At 39.0% G+C, this 22,638-nt stretch overlaps 1 protein-coding gene across 1 annotated transcript; it reads right to left on the bottom strand.

Annotated features, from left to right (window-relative positions):
- Positions 1-19,254: 19,254 nt before the first annotated feature.
- LOC128265741 (uncharacterized) lies at positions 19,255-21,692 on the bottom strand. Its single transcript, XM_053001942.1, is given in 3 exon segments — positions 19,255-20,650; positions 20,652-20,953; positions 20,956-21,692. Coding segments are annotated over 3 exon segments (2,007 nt in total). The 5' UTR covers positions 21,566-21,692; the 3' UTR covers positions 19,255-19,555.
- Positions 21,693-22,638: the final 946 nt, after the last annotated feature.

A 22,638-nucleotide genomic window follows, 5' to 3' on the forward strand; every position in this document is an offset into this window, starting at 1 on the left:
AAATATTAATATTTTCAAAAAATTGATTTTTAAAAATCGGTTTTTGCATCAAAATGAAATTTATTTATCTAAAACGAATGTGGATGGGTGGTATAGGTCGCAAGCTTTACAAAACAGTCACTCCTATGGGTATACGTCAAATTCTAGCCAAGTAACAACAAAATGACTTCTTAGGAATTTGTTTTTTTGACAAGTCTCTAAAACCCCAAAAAAAAACTTTAAAAGTCAGATTTTCTACCAAAACTCTGAGAAGTAATGGCCAAAAGGTGGAATGTCATACCTCTGTAAATTCGTCATTAAATTCCCAATCGAATGGCGTTCCCAGTTAAATTTTTTTCATATTTTCAAATTTTCGAAAAAATTTATGACCCCCACCCTTATCAAAAATGCAAAAATTGGTCAAAATATTAATTTTTTTAAGAAATTGATTTTTAAAAATCGGTTTTTGCATCAAAATGAAATTTATTTATCTAAATCGAATGTGGATGGGTAGTATAGGTCGCAAGCTTTACAAAACAGTCACTCCTATGGCTATACGTCAAATTCTAGCCAAGTAACAACAAAAGGACTTCTAAGGAATTTGTTTTTTTGACAAGTCTCCAAAACCCAAAAAAAAAACTTTAAAAATCAGATTTTCTACCAAAACTCTGAGAAGTAATGGCCAAAAGGTGGAATGTCATACCTCTGTAAATTCGTCATTAAATTCCCAATCGAATGGCGTTCCCAGTTAAATTTTTTTCATATTTTCAAATTTTCGAAAAAATTGATGACATCCACCCTTATCAAAAATGCAAAAATTGGTCAAAATATTAATTTTTTCAAAAAATTGATTTTTAAAAATCGGTTTTTGCATCACTACATAATTTATTTATCTAAACCGAATGTGGATGGGTAGTATAGGTCGCCAGCTTTACAAAACAGTCACTCTTATGGGTTTACGTCTAATTTTGGCCAAGTTACAACGAAAGGACTCTTTCGGATTTTGTTTTTTGACAACTCTCCAAAGACCCAAAAAAAAAACTTACAAAATCAGATTTTCTACCAAATTGCTGAGAAGTAATGGCCAAAAGATGGAATGTCATACCTTTGTAAATTCGTCATTAAATTCCCAATCGAATGGCGTTTCCCGTTAAATTTTTTTCATATTTTCAAATTTTCGATAAAATTGATGACCCCCACCCTTATCAAAAATGCAAAAATTGGTCAAAATATTAATTTTTTTAAAAAATTGATTTTTAAAAATCGGTTTTTGCATCACTACATAATTTATTTATCTAAACCGAATGTGGATGGGTAGTATAGGTCGCCAGCTTTACAAAACAGTCACTCTTATGGGTTTACGTCAAATTTTGGCCAAGTAACAACAAAAGGACTTTTTAGGAATCTGGAAAAATGCAAAAATTGGTCAAAATATTAATATTTTCAAAAAATTGATTTTTAAAAATCGGTTTTTGCATCAAAATGAAATTTATTTATCTAAATCGAATGTGGATGGGTAGTATAGGTCGCAAGCTTTACAAAACAGTCACTCCTATGGCTATACGTCAAATTCTAGCCAAGTAACAACAAAAGGACTTTTTAGGAATCTGTTTTTTTGACAAGTCTCCAAAACCCCAAAAAAAAACTTTAAAAATCAGATTTTCTACCAAAACTCTGAGAAGTAATGGCCAAAAGGTGGAATGTCATACCTCTGTAAATTCGTCATTAAATTCCCAATCGAATGGCGTTCCCAGTTAAATTTTTTTCATATTTTCAAATTTTCGATAAAATTGATGACCCCCACCCTTATCAAAAATGCAAAAATTGGTCAAAATATTAATTTTTTCAAAAAATTGATTTTTAAAAATCGGTTTTTGCATCACTACATAATTTATTTATCTAAACCGAATGTGGATGGGTAGTATAGGTCGCCAGCTTTACAAAACAGTCACTCTTATGGGTTTACGTCTAATTTTGGCCAAGTTACAACGAAAGGACTCTTTCGGATTTTGTTTTTTGACAACTCTCCAAAGACCCAAAAAAAAAACTTACAAAATCAGATTTTCTACCAAATCGCTGAGAAGTAATGGCCAAAAGATGGAATGTCATATCCTTTGTAAATTCGTCATTAAATTCCCAATCGAATGGCGTTTCCCGTTAAATTTTTTTCATATTTTCAAATTTTCGATAAAATTGATGACCCCCACCCTTATCAAAAATGCAAAAATTGGTCAAAATATTAATTTTTTCAAAAAATTGATTTTTAAAAATCGGTTTTTGCATCACTACATAATTTATTTATCTAAACCGAATGTGGATGGGTAGTATAGGTCGCCAGCTTTACAAAACAGTCACTCTTATGGGTTTACGTCAAATTTTGGCCAAGTAACAACAAAAGGACTTTTTAGGAATCTGGAAAAATGCAAAAATTGGTCAAAATATTAATATTTTCAAAAAATTGATTTTTAAAAATCGGTTTTTGCATCAAAATGAAATTTATTTATCTAAATCGAATGTGGATGGGTAGTATAGGTCGCAAGCTTTACAAAACAGTCACTCCTATGGCTATACGTCAAATTCTAGCCAAGTAACAACAAAAGGACTTTTAGGAATCTGTTTTTTTGACAAGTCTCCAAAACCCCAAAAAAAAACTTTAAAAATCAGATTTTCTACCAAAACTCTGAGAAGTAATGGCCAAAAGGTGGAATGTCATACCTTTGTAAATTCGTCATTAAATTCCCAATCGAATGGCGTTCCCAGTTAAATTTTTTTCATATTTTCAAATTTTCGATAAAATTGATGACCCCCACCCTTATCAAAAATGCAAAAATTGGTCAAAATATTAATTTTTTCAAAAAATTGATTTTTAAAAATCGGTTTTTGCATCACTACATAATTTATTTATCTAAACCGAATGTGGATGGGTAGTATAGGTCGCCAGCTTTACAAAACAGTCACTCTTATGGGTTTACGTCTAATTTTGGCCAAGTTACAACGAAAGGACTCTTTCGGATTTTGTTTTTTGACAACTCTCCAAAGACCCAAAAAAAAAACTTACAAAATCAGATTTTCTACCAAATCGCTGAGAAGTAATGGCCAAAAGATGGAATGTCATACCTTTGTAAATTCGTCATTAAATTCCCAATCGAATAGGCGTTTCCCGTTAAATTTTTTTCATATTTTCAAATTTTCGATAAAATTGATGACCCCCACCCTTATCAAAAATGCAAAAATTGGTCAAAATATTAATTTTTTCAAAAAATTGATTTTTAAAAATCGGTTTTTGCATCACTACATAATTTATTTATCTAAACCGAATGTGGATGGGTAGTATAGGTCGCCAGCTTTACAAAACAGTCACTCTTATGGGTTTACGTCAAATTTTGGCCAAGTAACAACAAAAGGACTTTTTAGGAATCTGGAAAAATGCAAAAATTGGTCAAAATATTAATATTTTCAAAAAATTGATTTTTAAAAATCGGTTTTTGCATCAAAATGAAATTTATTTATCTAAATCGAATGTGGATGGGTAGTATAGGTCGCAAGCTTTACAAAACAGTCACTCCTATGGCTATACGTCAAATTCTAGCCAAGTAACAACAAAAGGACTTTTTAGGAATCTGTTTTTTTGACAAGTCTCCAAAACCCCAAAAAAAAACTTTAAAAATCAGATTTTCTACCAAAACTCTGAGAAGTAATGGCCAAAAGGTGGAATGTCATACCTTTGTAAATTCGTCATTAAATTCCCAATCGAATGGCGTTTCCCGTTAAATTTTTTTCATATTTTCAAATTTTCGATAAAATTGATGACCCCCACCCTTATCAAAAATGCAAAAATTGGTCAAAATATTAATTTTTTCAAAAAATTGATTTTTAAAAATCGGTTTTTGCATCACTACATAATTTATTTATCTAAACCGAATGTGGATGGGTAGTATAGGTCGCCAGCTTTACAAAACAGTCACTCTTATGGGTTTACGTCAAATTTTGGCCAAGTAACAACAAAAGGACTTTTTAGGAATCTGGAAAAATGCAAAAATTGGTCAAAATATTAATATTTTCAAAAATTGATTTTTAAAAATCGGTTTTTGCATCAAAATGAAATTTATTTATCTGAAACGAATGTGGATGGGTAGTATAGGTCGCAAGCTTTACAAAACAGTCACTCCTATGGGTATACGTCAAATTCTAGCCAAGTAACAACAAAATGACTTCTTATGAATTTGTTTTTTTGACAAGTCTCTAAAACCCCAAAAAAAAACTTTAAAAGTCAGATTTTCTACCAAAACTCTGAGAAGTAATGGCCAAAAGGTGGAATGTCATACCTCTGTAAATTCGTCATTAAATTCCCAATCGAATGGCGTTCCCAGTTAAATTTTTTTCATATTTTCAAATTTTCGAAAAAATTGATGACCCCCACCCTTATCAAAAATGCAAAAATTGGTCAAAATATTAATTTTTTCAAAAAATTGATTTTTAAAAATCGGTTTTTGCATCACTACATAATTTATTTATCTAACCCGAATGTGGATGGGTAGTATAGGTCGCCAGCTTTACAAAACAGTCACTCTTATGGGTTTACGTCTAATTTTGGCCAAGTTACAACGAAAGGACTCTTTCGGATTTTGTTTTTTGACAACTCTCCAAAGACCCAAAAAAAAACTTACAAAATCAGATTTTCTACCAAAACTCTGAGAAGTAATGGCCAAAAGGTGGAATGTCATACCTCTGTGAATTCGTCATTAAATTCCCAATCGAATGGCGTTTCCCGTTAAATTTTTTTCATATTTTCAAATTTTCGATAAAATTGATGACCCCCACCCTTATCAAAAATGCAAAAATTGGTCAAAATATTAATTTTTTCAAAAAATTGATTTTTAAAAATCGGTTTTTGCATTAAAACAAAATTTATTTATCCAAACCGAATGTGGATGGGTAGTATAGGTCGCCAACTTTGCAAAACAGTCACTCTTATGGCTTTACGTCTAATTTTGGCCAAGTTACAACGAAAGGACTCTATAGGATTTTTTGATTTTTTGACAAGTCTTTAAAACCCCAAAAAAAACTTAAAAATCAGATTTTCTACCAAAACGCTGAGAAGTAATGGCCAAAAGATGGAATGTCATACCTCTGTGAATTCGTCATTAAATTCCCAATCGAATGGCGTTTCAAGTTAAAATTTTTTTCATATTTTCAAATTTTCGAAAAAATTGATGTCCCCCACCCTTATCAAAAATGCAAAAATTGGTCAAAATATTAATTTTTTCGGCAAGCCGAATTTTTAAACCCTTGCAGCTTTTGCAAAAACTAAATATTTTTGAAAACATTAAAATTATGATTTACTTGCGTATATGTTTAGAAACTTTGAAGCTATGATGATTTGCAGCTTAATTAACCGATAACTCCGATTTTAATAATATTAAAAGCGTTATTCTAAACTATCAAATTATTACAAAGTCTAAAAGAATTAAAAAAAATATTATAAAATAGAAAAGTTTCATTTTTAAACAAAATGTTTTTATATATTATTGTTTCTATGATATAGTCGTCCGATTTTGATGAAATTTAAACCGTAATGCTAAATTATTTAACCATTACTATATGTCGAAGAACTTAAAAATAAATTAAGAAACAGCAAAGCTATAAAATTTATTCCTATATTTTTTCCGATTGTTCCTATGGGAGCTATATGCTATAGTTGTCCGATCCGGCTCGTTCCGACTTATATACTACCTGCAATAAGAAGACAACTTTTGGGAAAGTTTCATGCAGATAGCTTTAAAACTGAGAGACTAGTTTGCGTAGAAAACGGACGGACAGACCTGCAGATGGAAAGACGGACATGGCTAGACCGAGTCTTCTAGTGATACTGATCAAGAATATATATTCTTTATAGGGTCGGAAATACCCTCTGCAAGGGTATAAATATGTATTAGGGTATGCACCGAAATATTTTAAATATAAAAGTCCGTTGGATTTATAGTGAATACCAAACTTAATTTTTGTGCTGCATACTTTTAGGCACCTTTTGAAAAGGTTCTAGCACCATAGCAACCACTCGTATACATATAACCCAAACATAAATCAACAAATGTCGCTTCCAATTAAAGTCCACACTTATAATTTTAAATAAATGTAAAGAGCAATAGGGTCAAAAAGCGCATTGTGGTATATTTAAAACACAATTAAACATATTTTTGTCAAACAAATTCAGCTTGGATTAATTAAAAAGGAACATATGACTATCATGGCAATGTGCCAGAAAAAAACTCGTTTTTAGCTGTGACACATGCACCTGATGTCCCAGCGTAATTTTTTTGGCATTTGACGATGCAAAATCAAATGTAATTTCGCAATTAAACAACAAAGAGCGTCAAGTGCGATTTAATTTGATTGTTTGTGAGTGCAAGGGTCACCATATATTGATTAATTTTAAAAACGCAAGCCGCAACTGAAGAGCTGAGTGCACTAGCTTAATGAATTTGCACTTCATCGAGCGTCACAAAGAAGTAATTACCTAATGCAAGGGGGGTCGGCGGAGGTGGGTGGGCGTGGCACATCCTCCAACCGCAAAATCAAAGCTCCTTTCTCAGCGTCCTTTTCGCCTCAAACAGACAAATGCCCACACCCACACACACAAACAAGCAAAATGCCGGACAGCAGGATCACAGGATGAGTGACTGGCTGACTGGCTGACTGGATGACTGAATGTCTGGATGACTGGCTGACTGGATGACTGGGTTTCAGCCATTCTCATCCTGCTGGCCAGCACTTGTAGCCATTCTCCTGCTAAGCAGGCCGACACCAAAGCCAAATGAGTTCAGCGCCCGCAGGCAGAGACAAAAGGGGGGACAATGGCAAGGGGATAGAAGTGATGCTAGTACGATGGAAAATGCTGGGAAAAGCCAAGGAGTGCTTGCTGGCCATGCAGAAGGATTTAATACCCAGCAAATACAACAGAATGCTTAAATACCATCCATACCACCAACTAGAAATGACCTAAATTATTAAGTAATGACACATCAGACAATTAGATCTATGATTATATGCCAAATCAAACTAATTTTTACTCACTGTAAATATAATTTAAGGTAATTGATCGTATTAATCCAAAACTAGTTCTTAAAAAAGGATAACAAGAGTCCCATATTTACTTTTTAAACACAAAATTAAACGTTGAATACTCCTAGAAGACACCATATTCATTTTATTCTGCACAAAGTGTAATAGGTTCAATCAAATAATTTCTGGCGTTTAACTTACATTAATTTGGACTTGTACAAATTTTTAAAGCTTAACAAAATTTTAAATAAATCCTACCGGTAAAATATTCGCAACACAAAAGTTATATATATAACATAGAAAGTTGAAGGCATTAGGAATCGTTGTTGACTTGCTTTATTAAGTACAGGATTTAAAGTTTAATAGGGGCTGATACACAATTTCGACCTTAAGCTTAATCTTCATTTTGACATCTGCTAAGAATATTGCATTTTAATGACATGCAAATCATCATACTCAAGTGTCTAACAAAAAAGCTCGCACACAAATTCGGCTCGAATCAGAGTGCAAGAAAATGCATTGGGCGCTTTTCTTTGAGGTTGGTTGGACCCCTAACACCGCAGTCGCTCTGTTTTCCCCTCAATTTTCCCACTTTCCCCCTTTTCCGAAACTTGAGCTGCTAACGAGCGGCGAGTCGAGCAATGATTGCGGTTACTTGCTGGTTTTCGTTTCATTTTTCATGCCACTTCTTTGGTGGCTGCATTTTCGTCGGATCGGTGCAGGGCCAACTGGACTGACTGGAGGCCCTCGGAAGGTGTTGGCTGAGTCCGTCCCTCGTCCTTGTGATCCTGCCGCTTGTTAAGCACTTTAAACAATGTGGCAGCCTGGCACTCGTCTTGTTAAATTTAATTTTGCCACTTGCCCGACCAATGACAGGGCACAAAACGAATTCCGACAGCCGTCCGAGGAGTGAAATGATGCATTTGCGATGCGCACCCACTCCTCTCCGCTGGACAGACAATTTGTCAAATGAATTCCGAGTCATTTTGGAGAATTGCATAAGCAGGAAAAGCGGTGGAAAAGCAGGCGGATAAGCAGGCGGATAAGCAGGCGGTGAAGCAGGCGGAAAAGCAGAGCGAAAACGCCAGGCACCAGGGACACTTGACATGACACTTGGAGTGGCCCCGGGAATCCCCGGAATGCAGCAAGGCAAAATGTTTTAAATGCATTTCGCTTTAGATATTACCTGGCAAGTGGAAGCTCGAAGGTGAGAAACACTGCGCCCGCATTGTTTCGCGCTGCAGCAGCGTAAAATTTAATTTTCCAATTAAATGGAGAAAAAGTTTTTTTTTTTGCCTCCATCATCCACACCCTCGCCTCGTTGTTTGTTGTTGCGAAAAGTTTGTATTTTTGGCCATCAAACTGACATCGGGGAATATTACAAAACCCCCAAAACGCAGCGGGCGAGATAAAACATTCAGATGCAGCGAACAAAAAATATAAAACCCCCCGACCACTCCGGCGATTGCATTTGTTTTGCGTATCGGATGCACAAACATTTTCAGGTCCGCGAAAAAATGTTTTAAAAATATATACGAATATATATGTGGCAGCCGAAAAGGAATTTGTGAATATATATTTAAGCACGCTATGCGGATGGACCTAGCAGATGGCCTGGAAAAACGAAAATTATCCGAGATTATAGAAAATAATTGAAGTTATAAGGCAAAATTAATCAAAATAAGAAGGCAAGCTTAAACTGGAGCAGTGATTGGCCAATTGATGCAAGTAAACGAGTCAAAAATATCTTTTTTAAATAGGTTATTATAGCTGTGGCTATTTCCGAACCTAGTTTACTTAAAAATTGCTGATTATTAGACAGTTCGTTTCAAAAGCTAGGAAGTTTGAACTTGCAAACAATCTGGACAAATTTATAGAAGGTATATTTGTTTTTAATTTGTCGAATTAGGAAATGTAATAAATAGGAAATTTATATAATAAAAAAAAACAGATATTTAAATAATACAACAATTATATTTCAAAGTATTTCTTCAATTAGAATTAGGGAACTTTTTTTAGTGTGCCTCGAATTTTCCCGAACGAATACACCCCACATTTTCGACAGTATTGCGATGGTCAATCGCGAATTGCGAATGCGGGCGCGAAAAGTTGGTGGCGCATATTGTGATTACCCCAGGGGTGCCCCTACATATATGCCATCGATTAATTAACTATCGTGAAATTGTTTGGTCCGCGGAATTCGCGGAAATTTTTGGAAAATTCCTGGAATTTGTATGCCAAACGCAAGGGCAAACGCAAAAAAAAGGCAAAACTAAAACTCCAACGGACTTGGGCTAATTCCGAATAACCGTGAAAAGTTTTCGACATTTTAGCAGTAACCGTGAAATTTGTATAAATCGCACTTGACATTTTCTCTGCGCATTTTTTAGCTCAACTTTCGCCATAAACTAGCGAGGGGAGAGCGAAGAGTTCGCGACTTGTCCCACATTAGCCGGCAGCAATTGAAATTAGTGCGGTGGTCGGAAGACGACTACACTTTCGGGGACGGATGGTGGCAAAGTTTCAAGTTTTTCGCGTATAACTTTGGCTGCAATGTGGCGGCAAATTGGACGCTTGGCAAAGAACGAAAATTAAGCGGCCAGCCGCAAGTCATCCGCTCCGTTTTTCCCCGTTTTCCAACGCTTTCCAGTTGCCATTTTCCCCTCCCCCCGGGGGCGATCTCCGGCCAACATGTCCAACTGAATTCAAGTCGCTGACGTTCAATTTTCCGTTCTATTTGGTTGCCACAAGAACTCAAATTCATCAAGTTTCAAGAAATTTGAAACTGGAAGTGGTCCTTCCATATTAAGGACAATCTATAGTCTATTAACATAAGTTAAATGATATCCCAGTCTAGTGTTGATTCCCAATTGCAAGATAAAATTGTACATCTCTATAAAAATGTAATTAATATTGGGACAATACATGGATTGATATATAGAGTTTTCAAATACAAATACGATATTTTCTTGTTAATTTTATAAAAAAAATAACTATGATTTGTTTAAGTGACTTTACCAATCCAACATAATAAGAATACATTATTGTTTATGTGGTGCCGCAGAAGTCGTAGGGGTTTTGAAAAGGTGCCTTAGAGTATTAAACAATCTTTTTCAGTCGTCCTTTTAGGCATCTTCACAAATAATGTTTAAGTCCAAGTGATTTAAATTTTGCTTAAAACTTTCCATTATTTTACCAAGTTAATGTCAATTTGTCATCTGATTTGTTTAATGTGATTTTACCTGGGAACGCAAATGAGTTTTTTAACCCTTGTATTTCTTGTATCTTTTTGATTTGACGTTTAAAAGGAAAACTCAAAGAAGTCCTTTTAAATAGCTCCTATTAAGGATCCCTGGATTTCACTTTATGTAAGTCCTTAATTGTGATTGCCTATTTTGTTTTAAATTGAAGTTGCCATCAAATCAAGATTTTATTAACAGTCACTGTTAAATTAACGGGCGATGAAAGTATCCCTTTAACTTCCGCTTCATTCCTGTTCAGCTTCCGTTCCGTTTCGCACCGTTCCGTACCGGTTCATTTCCTTTCATTTCGCTGGGGGGCAAATAATTAATTATGCAGCGCCCCGAGAACTATGCAACAGATATCGGTTGCGGGCCGCTCGAAAAAAACAATGTGCTGGGGCAACTTTCGCTGGGCGTTTGACGTTTCGCTGGGCAAAAAAGTTAAATGAGTTTTTATGCTACCCCTGCCCCCCTCCCTCGGCTCACCCCCAAAAACAACCACCCCCACCCCCCCAGAACCTCCGCCCATCTCTAATTGGAAAAAGGCAAACGTTCGCAATGACAATACAAAACTTTGCAGCTTGGCGAAAATTGAAATAAATTTCCGGCAATAACAACAACACACAATAAATAACAATGAACAAGTTGGCAGCACCTTAAGGAAAATGGGGGCTGGTGGGGGTGGTGGGGGTAGGTCGGTTTGTGGCCATTTAAAACTTGATTAAGGCCCTGAACGATGACGTTAGTTGATGAGAACGCGGAGAGGAGCGAGGAAAGTGGCCATTAAAAGGGGGAATGCCTCCACTTCCACTCCGAAATTCTTATGTTTGTCCGGGGTTTCGGGCCACTGTCGGAGGCCCGCATTCATGTGGGCCGTTAAATCGCTTTAATTGCCAATTTCCGGTTAAGTAATTAAAAGCGTTTTGCGCCCGCCCCGCACGAAAATTGGTAAGAGAGCTATTAAATGGAAAAATATTTCTCGTTGCGATTCCGCTAAAATGAATAAATTAATGTGCGCATGAACGATTGCCTGATTGATTGATTGACGCGGCAGAAGCGGCAGCAGCGGCATTCGAGCCAATGTGCTCGGAAATTGGAAAAGTTTCCTTTGTCTGTGCGGCCGAAATCATTTCATGTTTGCCTTTAATTTCTGCGGCCGGCCACGAATGGGTTAAACAAGTTAATTCGGGTTAACGATTGCGTGGCTCTTGGCTTTCCATTGTTTTAAGTCTTGCGGTCATTGCTTTTTTGTCTTTTTTTGCTGATACCATATCATATGAAATGGCAAAATTAAACGAAAGTTGCAAAAGATATGTTTGAGGTTTTCTTCTTGCTGACTATGATTGGACTCGAAATATATATATTAAAAACTGATGAACTTAAGTGAATATATTGCTAGAAAGCATTGCATTTTATTACATTTATAAAAACTTAACTGTGAATATAGAGCACAGTTTTAAGGTATTGATTTAAATCCTAATAAAATACAATATAATTTTATTTATATTTCATAGCCCCAATACATTTCCATTACAAGCACGAAAATATTAGCAATTTATTTTTGAAATCGTATTTCAAACAAAACTGTTAGGAAAATAAACGAGGCGCACATGCATGATTCGCCCCTTGTTCCACGTACATACTTTCCCCATTTTCCCCCATTTTCCACTGTTTTTCCACCACTCGGACCCTTCGCTAATTGAGTCTGCCGTCCAAAAAGAAAAAAACCCCAAAAATTCTAATGGGTTTTTCTCGACTGCTCTCGTGCTTAACGTTTAATTGCGCATATTTTCATGTTTGCTCATTCGCATATTTTGGCACTGCAATAAATACAAAAAATAATTAACTCATTAAATAAGCATTTGGCGGTGCAATTCCGGTGGGCGGGTGGCTGGCTGTCATAAATATTGCTTAATGTCTTGACCAGTAATGGGGGACTTTGGGTCAGGTAATTTTTGGCCACTAGGCCGCAATTAAAGCCGAATGCCGGCACATGGCCAGGCATGACATCGTCATTATCGTGCCGAACAACTTGCGGCAATAATAAAAGCATAATTTACAATATTCATTTTGGCCAGAGCGTGCCGTAGGGGCCCATTGCCTTTGCCAGCCACTTAATAATTTAGTTAATTAATTTTCACACTGGCCACGCCAGAAACTTTTGTCCGCCTGCGAAACCCTTGCACTCAATTAACATTCGGAATTATTATCTAAATGATCACAGAGCCAGGTAAACATATATGTGAGTTGTATATCAAATGCGGAATGTGCAGGACACGGACCAGGACGTGGAGCAGGAGCAGGAGCAGGAGCAGACAGGACCAATGTAGAAACAAGGACAAACACCGACAACCACAACGACAAATGCCGCCCATTGTTGGCATTTGCAATTATTCATACGCCACGTAGACAAATGTGCTGACAGCCCACACACACACACACACACACACACACACATACACACACACACACAATTCACACACGACATTCCTGCTTAGATTTGTTGCCTGCTTGTAATTGTCGCAGATAATTAAGTTGCCTATACTCGTAAGTCAGTCCCGAGTTTGCCCCAGGTCAATGGTTTTGGCCATTAAAGGATCAGTCTGGCAAAAGGGGAAATGCGAATGCGAATGCGAGGGGAAACTGCTTATGGACTGCCAGTTGGCAGTTGCCAGTTGGCAGCCATATTTTTACCAACTTCCCGTTTACCAGGATCCACATGTAATTGCCGATTTCCAGGTGCACAGAACAAATTAAGGAGATTTTTGTTCAAGGATAAGAGGTTTCTTACCCAGGCAGAAGTAGAGCTCCAAAAGCACATCGATTTTTTCAGAATCATTAATTTGTGTGGTAACCTCCATTTAATAAAATAATTATTTTGCTTATAACAAAGCTAAACATTTATAATATTTTTTAAATAAAAGGTAATACTAAAATGGACATGGAAAGATAAAGAACAAATAAAATGCACACTTATAAAATAATGGAATAGTAAAAATAAGTATCTTATTATTGAGTTCAAAATTAAATTATTAATTTATTATTGTACGATATTTTTACAAGTTGTTGCAAAAAAATGTGTTTGTTTAGTCAATGTCTTACGATATTGTAACCTTATTGAAATTCTAGACTAACCAAACACAAATAGCTTTTGAGAAGCACACCTTTTCCTCTACTCGATTTCTGTAGTCGGGTACACAAAATTTCGGATAAAGCCCTGCCTAATTGAGTCGGAATCCGACAGTTAACAAGACCCTTTGAGCCACCAAAGGGTTAAGCAGCAAAGGAAACGCCAATACAAATAAATGAGAGCTGCAGAAATTCGTTTCCTTTTTGTGCAAATTAAAGTTGCAGCTGCAACATTTTTCTATCATCTCCGCTCGTCGCCTGTCGGATCTTTGTCTTTTGTAGCTATTTATATTTACTGCCTGTGTCGGCCACGCCCACTCCAAGTAAGCCTTTTTTGGGGGCTTATTAAAACCCAAGAAGGAAGCGAGTGGGGGCTGCAAAAACGGGCATAAGATTATAAACAAACTGCTCAGTTTTGAGTCTTTGTGAAATATTAAAACACATAATTTACAAGCCGGAGTGGCAGGAAAAGGAAAGCGAAGCGCAAAAAGAGGACCAAGGCAGAGGTCCTGGGGCCGAGGACCAGGAACAATGGCCAGATTAAAACGCATCCCGAAGACAAAGCCAGTGCAATTTGTTGCCAAAGCGAAGTTCGCCCCCGAGTTGCCAGTTCACAAAAAAATGGATTCGACCAGAAGCTGAGCCAAGGAGTTCAGGATACATGAACGAGGCTACTGGAAAGGGTGAAAATTCGCAGTTTTTTGCAGTGGTAATGAACACTTTTCGGCTATACCATGGTTGAATTTTGGGAATGCGGCTTGGGAAATTTTTAAAAATGATTTAATTGTAAGGGATATTACTGTTTGAAATATTATACCATTGTTTGTAGCAGGGTTTTTTTAGTTGAGTCTTAGGATTATTTAATTCATTTCGCTTTAACTTAATCTGAATAGTCGGTGCCACAGAAATCACTTGTCCTTTGAAATTACTTTTAAAGTCCGTTTCGCGCCTGTAGCATAATTTGCTATTCATAGTAACAGAAGTATATAACTTTAAGGTCTAAACCGTTTTAAAATAAATTAAAAATAAAATAAATCTATTGCTCAACCTACTTTTATGAGTTTTTTCTGCATCATAAGTCGTAATGTCACTTCAAGCAAAAGTCTTAAGTCTTCTCAACTAAACAAACACAATTAGAGCTTACAATAACAATATTGTTTTATAATTGTTTATTAGTTGGCTCAAAAATTAAGCCCCAACAAAGAATGGACTTCCGATTGATGTTAGGAAACGAGTGCCTCAGCACAGGCAGCATATTAACTTGGCCAGGTGGAAGCTCCACACCACCTGTTGGCCGGTCCAAATACGGCGTAATCTGGCTGTTGTGTTGCTCTTGCCATGGTTAAGGATCTGTATTCAGCTGGACAAGGGACAAGGGATAGGGGACGCAGGACGCAGGACGCAGGACACAGGAATCAATTGACCATGCTGGGCGATGGCTTCTCTTCTTGTGACCGCCACTGCAGCTGCTGCAGTTTCAAGGGTCCATAAATAATAGGCACTAAGCATGTGCTCCGTAATCCGCCAGCAGTGTCCGAAAAATAGGAGAAAAATAGTGAAAGAATATAACCAGAACACAGCACAACAATCCAGTCCACTCCACTCCACTGGCACTCCACTCCACTCGACTGCACTCCAGTCTCTTCCACTTTCCCACTGCGCTGGCTTTCTTTTGGCTTGGAGTGGCCAAAGGTGCAACTATTTAAGGCACTAAGACTGCCACAAGGCAAGCGAACCAAGTGCACTCAGAAAAAATGCACTCTCGAACGAAGAGCGTTCAAAGCTGATAAGAAAAAAACACTTAAAATTGGAAAGGCCGAGGTTGTAAAATACTCAAACAAATGAAAAAATAAGCCATTACTGAACTTAAAAATTAAAAAAAAAGGATTATTAAAGTTTCTATTTGATTGCTTACAAACAATACTAGGAAAACTGATTAGTGATAAAAACAAAAATAAATAAACAAATAATTTTATAAATCATTCTATCAATCATTCAATTAATCAATCAATAAATTAAATCTATGAAAGAATAAATTTATTTCAGATACATACAGAATTAGGCCATCAGACGTTAGAAATGAAAAAAAAAGGTATCCGTCATTTAAAACATAGTGTTAAAATATATTAATATATATTTAAGATTTTGTTGTTTTATAAATATTGTTTTAAAATAGTTTTTCTTTGTTAAACAGATAGAAATATTTCGAATACTTAAGGTCAGGCTTAATATAATATATACTCAAGATACAAGCAGACGATGTTGTATTACATTTGTAAGCTCTTCCCCAATTTTCTTCCCTTGCAAGAAGAAAATTAATTTAACGTCAAATGCAGTACTTACTCCAAGGGAGGCACTTTTGACTCAAAGGGAAGCACTCTTCTTAGAGTGTAAAATAGCCTCGCCTTCTGATTCCGGTGGGGCAGCGCAGCCCAGCAGAGCGCAGTACACAAAAGGATCAAAGTTTCGCCCTGCTCCTGCCCCTTTTAATATTAAATGTTTTGCCTTGCCATTCTCCCTGGGACTCTCGACTCCACTACCGAGTTGCCTCCGCTTCCTCGCAGATTTTTCATATTTTTTGTGGGCCGGCAAAGTTCTGCCTGGCTGTTGGGCATCTTTAGCCCCTTTTGCTCGGGCGGCGGCGGAAGCGACCGTAAAAACTTGTCAAGAGTGATAAATAAAACTATAAATAATTATGCTAAATAATGAGCCGGACACAGAATGCCAAAGCGCTGACAAAATCTGGACAATGCAACAGAGCAAAAAGCGGTCTAGGACGGGGATTATTCGAAAGCAATCAATCAATGGGGTATTGGCCATTCCTGGTGTGTGTAAGAATAGATCGTACATGTCTTTTCGGATTTTCGGACTCAAAATATATGGTTGCACACTCCTGGACAACTTTTAACTGATATGTTTATTTTCATTTTTAGAACAATAGTTGTTTCTGCTTAAAACCTAAATACATTATATATTTATGTGCATTATGTGTTGTAGCTTCTACTTCAAATCGTAATTTATTATACATTAATAAGCGAGCCCAGTAAAAATTACAAAATATTTTAGGAACATAAGTTTTCTTAAGGAAAAAGGATTAACCAACAGCCTCGACCTTGTCCTCATAAACGTGCTCACACATCCATTAAAGTGGATCACCTATGAGTGCCCACATCCATCATAAAATTATACGGGGAACATGCACTTGAACAGGCACTTGACGCCCGAACAAATACACTGAGATAAATGTTCATTAGGCTTTTTACGAGCTATGAAATGTAATACAATTGGCATACAAAACAGAATGGTTTTAAAAAAATGATAAAAAGCCGTGTTATAAAATTTGTCATACCTTATTGGTATCATTTATTTTTATTAAATTTTAGCCAAAGGCCTTTTTTTTACAATTTAATGTAAAAACATTATTATAGCAAAATAAAAATAAAATTTAAAAACAAAAATTAAAGAATCCCTTTAATAATATTATGAAAATCTAGTAAGTCAAAATAATATTTCTCAATATCAATAAATTTTGGATATGTTTATGTTTGGGAGTTCTGAACCAAAACTAAATGACCTAAAAAATGGTCAAAAGACATTAAAAAAACTACATTTTGTTTTTGAGATTAATTGTAATTTAGCTAAGCCTTCGTTTTTTGGCTCATGATTTGCCTTGAATTTCGTAGGGTTTTTTGAAGTGCACGTTCGGTTTGTGCTGACCTCGTCCGCTCCTCGATGGCTGGACAAATGTGGCCTTGTTAGCGGCCAGGTCGGTGAAAACGAGTTAATCGAGGGCCGCAAGGACGAGTGGGTGTGTGGCAGAGAAAATGGGAAATGGACTGCGGAAAGCGGGCTGGACAAGGGCGCTAATTGCGTGGACATGCCAAATGTCGCACCTGACCAGGCCAAACAGGACAATCGGCAAACTGGCGGGCAGGAAAAGGATCAAGGATGGCCACTATGGCTGGTAGGGAATAGCACACAACAGGCGCTGGAATGGCAAATAAACATTAGAGAAAATACAAGAGGGGCGGGCGGAGAGAGGCGGAGTGAGGCAGAGTCACATCCACAGGATACAGGCACATCAAAGGGCAATCACACGTGGCTCGTATCCTTTTTTCGCACTTGTCCCCGGTCCGTTTCAGCCCGGTCAAAGGATGCACACCGGAGCAGGGGCAAAAAAACAAACGAGCTGGCCACAATAAAAGCGCAACACGTAATTGTTGTTGCCATCTAATGGTCGATTGAACGAGACGGGTGCAGCTGAAAAGGACACACGGCCAGGTTAATAACACTCGAAAGGGCCAACGAAAGGAGTCGAACGATAAAACAATTAATCCAAGGAGATGTCCGTCTTTGAAGGAACCTAAACATGGGCCTTTGTTAATCCGAGAGAAATTCGTTGTCTATAAAATAATGAATAATGATACTCCAAAACAGGTATTCCCCTTTTTAAACTACTAACTAATGGATAAGTTACTTTAATGATTTCAATGTTAATTAAATTGTTTATTTTTATTCAGATATTAAAGCACTAGCTAGCATGGTTTAAATTTTCATATTGTAAGTACAAATCTTTGAAACATCCCGACTAAAATTAGTTAGGAAGTATAGTGCAAATTACCAAAATTAAATTCAAATTAAGCTTTAAGTAGTCGTACATCGGGTAAAGGAAAACTTATTAAATCCCTAAATTTTAACCAGTGTTTTCCCACTAAGATTGTCTTTTTTTTTTTTGTTAATTTGCTAAATGAGTGAAAGCGCAAAAAAAAGAAGGAAAATGACAGAAACCGAGTTCGATGTCCATCGACTTGGTTGGCTTCAGTTGGCAGTGGACCAGGGAAAATAAAAACAAGAGCCAGGACCCCGATGGCCAGCAATCTGCTCAATGGTAAGTGAATTAAGCGGCACATTCTCCATTCGCCAGCTTCACTTGGCCAAGTTAAAGGTTGAAAAAATGTCCGAGCTGCGGAAAAGGGACCATATAGGTATGTGAAAGGAGAGTGGAAAGTTGGCAGACCTTTGGCTGATTTTTTTTTAAGTCCTTGGCGAAGTAGTTCCACCTGTTGGCCTTAGGGATTCTGAGCTGTTTCGACAAGCTTAATGATTCATTGACTAATTAAGTTACAATTTAAGTCAAATAAATATTTTAAGCAGCGTTACAGACGTAAAAGATTGTTTTAAGGCACTTAAGGTGCTCTCATTTTAATCATAGATTGGCTTAGTAACTTATTTAAACCAAAGACCTTGTGACTTTTTAGAATGTTCACAAGCTTAAGGCCATCTGATATTAGGCATATATCAATACATAAATTTGAAGCTAGAACAAAATTATGAAAAAAAGAGAAATTCTTAAAATTTGTACTTTAAAATATATTGAAAATATTCATACCTATATTGTGATTAATTTAAAGATATACTAATCTGAACCACTCTGACTTAAGGGCTTATACACTGATACAAAATTGAAAAAGTAAAATATATGGCAATTTAATCCAAATTTTATAAAATATAAAAGCATAATATTGAATGCAATGCATATTAAATGTAGTGATTTTTTTTTATGAAATAAAAATTGAAATGCAGATCAAGGTACTTGGACTTACTACATTACTTTTTTAATATATTTTGTTTTTTTTTTCTACACTGATAAAAAATGGAATAGTAAAAATAAATATATGACTTATTATATTTCATGTTAAACTATGTTTTAATGTACAAAATCTACTAGGAGAATAGTCAAATGAAATATTAGTAAAAAATGAATATTTCCATTTTTGAAATACCTTAACTCCGCAAAGAATTAGAATCAAAGTGAAAGATTTTTTAATTGGGTATGCTTGGACTTACAACGTTCTTTTTTTTTCAGTGTGTGTATACATTTTTTCTTGATTTTTTTTCTAGTTGTTATATATGGTTCATGTACGGCGCATATATACACTTTTTCCCCGCTTAGCGACCGCCAGTGCTGGCGGCTTCAAGTGTTGGGCAAACAAGGACATGGCCACTGGATCGGCAAGTAATCAAAGCTGGACACGAAGCTCGAGGCAGTCGTCCTGGATGTTTGCGCTGCTCTTTGGCGCTTGATGGTTGATGGTTGATGGTTGATGGGTGTTAGCGGTTTCTAGTGGCTAGCAGCTTGAGGGCTAGGCCTGGAACTCGTCCTGCCGCTGTCCCTGCTCCCTCTGCGCTGTGACCTCTGACCTCTTGTAGGGCAACAGCTGCAGCGGTCGGTCCGGCTGCTCCAAGCTGGGCAGCGGTATCAGCACCTGGCCGGTCCTCCGCAGCGGACTGCCCTCCCTGCCGCTCAAGATGTCCCGCTCCAGCTGCTCCTCGCGCCAATGGACACGGCGCTCCCTCTTCGTGCAAGCCATGGCCGGTCCGTTGCTGGCCGGACTGGAGCACACACTGTGGATGCTCAGCGCACTGGCCGGCCTGTGTGGCCACAGGCGGGACAGGCTGCCAATGTCCGGCAGACTGCGGCAGCTGCTGAAGCCACTGCCTGTGGCGATGTTCGTGGTTGCCGTGGTGGTGCCGGCCTGGCCAAAACTCGTCTCCGGGCCCCTGGCAAACAGCTCCACCACCGTGGGCAGCTGAGCTTCCTTGGGCGCCGACTTGAGGCGGTGCAGCGTGATGCAGAACTCCTTGAACCCGTGCACCGTGTGATAGTTGTCCGCCTGCTGCCTAGTAGAACCACCCAAGTCCAAATCCATATCCAAATCCAAATCCAAGTCCGCGGATCCGTTTAGTCCGGTGGCGGAGGCTGCCTGCCGTGCCAGGCCCAACTGGGAGCCCTCATCCAGCCGATCGATGGCCTCGTGCAGATCGGGATCCAGCAGCGCCACCTCGCGGGCGGTGCGGACGTCGTGGCGCCAGAACTGCTGGTGCCGCTGCACCGCCGGCGCCACCTCCTTGATCCGCAGCACCACCACGCCCATCAGCCAGACGCAGACGATGTTCAGCAGGGTCAGGGCCATGCTCACGGCCGCACAGATCAGCAGCTCCACGGGCAGCCTCGTCGAGTATGAGCTGTGCCTCTGCAGGCTCACCAGCAGCTCGTTGTCCGTGGCCAGCCAGTGGCAGCCGATGGCCAGGGCCCACAGCAGTCCCGCATTGACGGCCGGCGGCAGGAGGGAGGCCGATATGGCCACGCCCACCAAAGAGCCCGTGTTGCCGCCCAGCACGGCTATCGCGCCGGCTGCTCCCGAGGCCAAGGCCGTGCAGACGCCAATGGCCAGCGAAATGGGTGTCGCAGCGCGATACAATCTCATCGGTGAGGCCGGCGGAGATGGCAAAGAAGTGGCCAAAGCCACAGACAAGCGCTCCGAACACGAAGCCAATGAGCACAGAGACGGCGATGCCGAGCAGCTCGTTCCTCAGGCCCAGCCACTGCAGCTCCCGATCGCCGATCACCGAACCGAAGATGGCCGCTATGATGGGCCCCATCAGCGGTGAGATCAGCATGGAGCTGGACAGGAACAGGAAGCTGTTCTCCACCAGGCCCACGCACGACAGCAGGGCGGCGGCCAACAGGAGCACCACAAGTCGAAGGTCAGGGTGGCATCGCGGCGCACCTGCCGCACCACCTGGTTCACATTCAGCCGGCAGCGCACCGAGTCCATGAAACTCTGCCAGCCCTGGGCCTGCTGCTGCTGCGGGCTATGGTCGTGCTGGCCGGGATTCGGGGGCTTGGCTGCTGGCCGGGATCGGGTTCGGGTTCGGGTCTGGGTTCGGGTCTCGGACACATGGGTGCCGGGGCGCTCGCCCACGCCCCAATCCTGGAGCGTGCAGAGCAGGCGCTCGTACCGCTCGTCCTGGGGCAGGTCGAAGCGGGCCTGGAGCTGCCTGCCGGCCACGTCCTGCGACCAGAAGACATCCTCCAGTCGCAGCTCCTCGGCAATGGCCCGCAGCAGCTGCTCCAGGCTGGCGTCCTCCCTGAGGTCGCGCAGCTGGAGGGCCCTGCTCTGGCGATTCGGCGGCGGAATGGTCAGGGCCTCGCCGGCCATCTGTTCCAGGCGAAGGCAGCGCTCGCATTGGGGCAACTGCCCCAGGGGTTTCCCCTTCAGCGAGCCACCGCAGCTGAGGCAGCAGCTGTTCAGGCGCCGCTCCTCCGCTTCGGTGGGCACTGTAACCACCACACACACGGCGGCGTTCATGGGTGTGAGTTCGTGAGGATGTGAGGGTGTGATCGATCCCGATGTTGTAATTCTGGCCAAGATCTCCAGGGTATGGAAATGTGGATGTGTGAAGCGGAACGAATCTGAAGTGATTCGGCCCCGATTTGTCTCTGTGGGGCTACTGCGTTGTGTTTTAATTTATCAGCAGGTGTGTGGATTTAATTTTCAGTTATTATACTATGGTTGGTATTAAAGTGTCTAAAAGTAGGCAGCAAAATCTGCAATACTGTAATTCTATCGCACATACGAACTCAAAATATATTGTTGCATACTTTTGGCGACCCTTAAACGTTCTTTTTTATTTTTTATTTATTAGAAAAATTCCAAGTTGATCTTATATTAATTACAAATATATATATCATTACATTTTGAACTATTACAATAAGGTTATATTAAGAATGATGTGTTTTCCACTCAATGAAATTATTCCTAAGCAGAATTTAGTAAAATTTCTGAAATACGTTTTTATTTTCTTCTTGCTTATTTTTTCTACACAAGTCAATAATTTTCTATTACCTACCAGACAAGAAACTTCGTTTTGCAGACTTATTTTAAAATTGAAATCAAATTGAAAACAACAAATTTAAATAAAAATTTAATAAAATTAAACGCAAATCATAGGCTAACTAAAATCGAGTGAAATTACTTCCTGTTATTTAATATATTTTAAACGTCCTCAGTTAAAGCTAATCACGAGTTCTTGGAAACCAATATGGTGGAAATTAAATTGTGAAAGCTTCCCACATAAAAGTTCTCGCGGAAACTCGCAAATTAAATACCCAACTAAATTAACTACAATAATTGAAGGCCCTCACGCCCGCTGGCATAGTTTCTAAATTTAATTGAATTGCCGTGGATGGCTTCCACTGAAGCGTTCAGAGGTTTCTCTGATCCGAGTTTCCTTTAGATGTAGCCCCGGAAAAGCGTCCTGCCCGCCCACACCATCGCCTACTTTCCGACTAAGCCAAAACTCACATCAAAACAACGGACATGTCCGTTGCAACATCCTGATGATGAGGATGCCCCTGCGATGATGGAGACGATGAGGACGA

This window comes from Drosophila gunungcola, unplaced genomic scaffold, assembly GCF_025200985.1.
Source record: "Drosophila gunungcola strain Sukarami unplaced genomic scaffold, Dgunungcola_SK_2 000152F, whole genome shotgun sequence".
Classification (NCBI taxonomy): Eukaryota; Metazoa; Arthropoda; class Insecta; order Diptera; family Drosophilidae; genus Drosophila; species Drosophila gunungcola.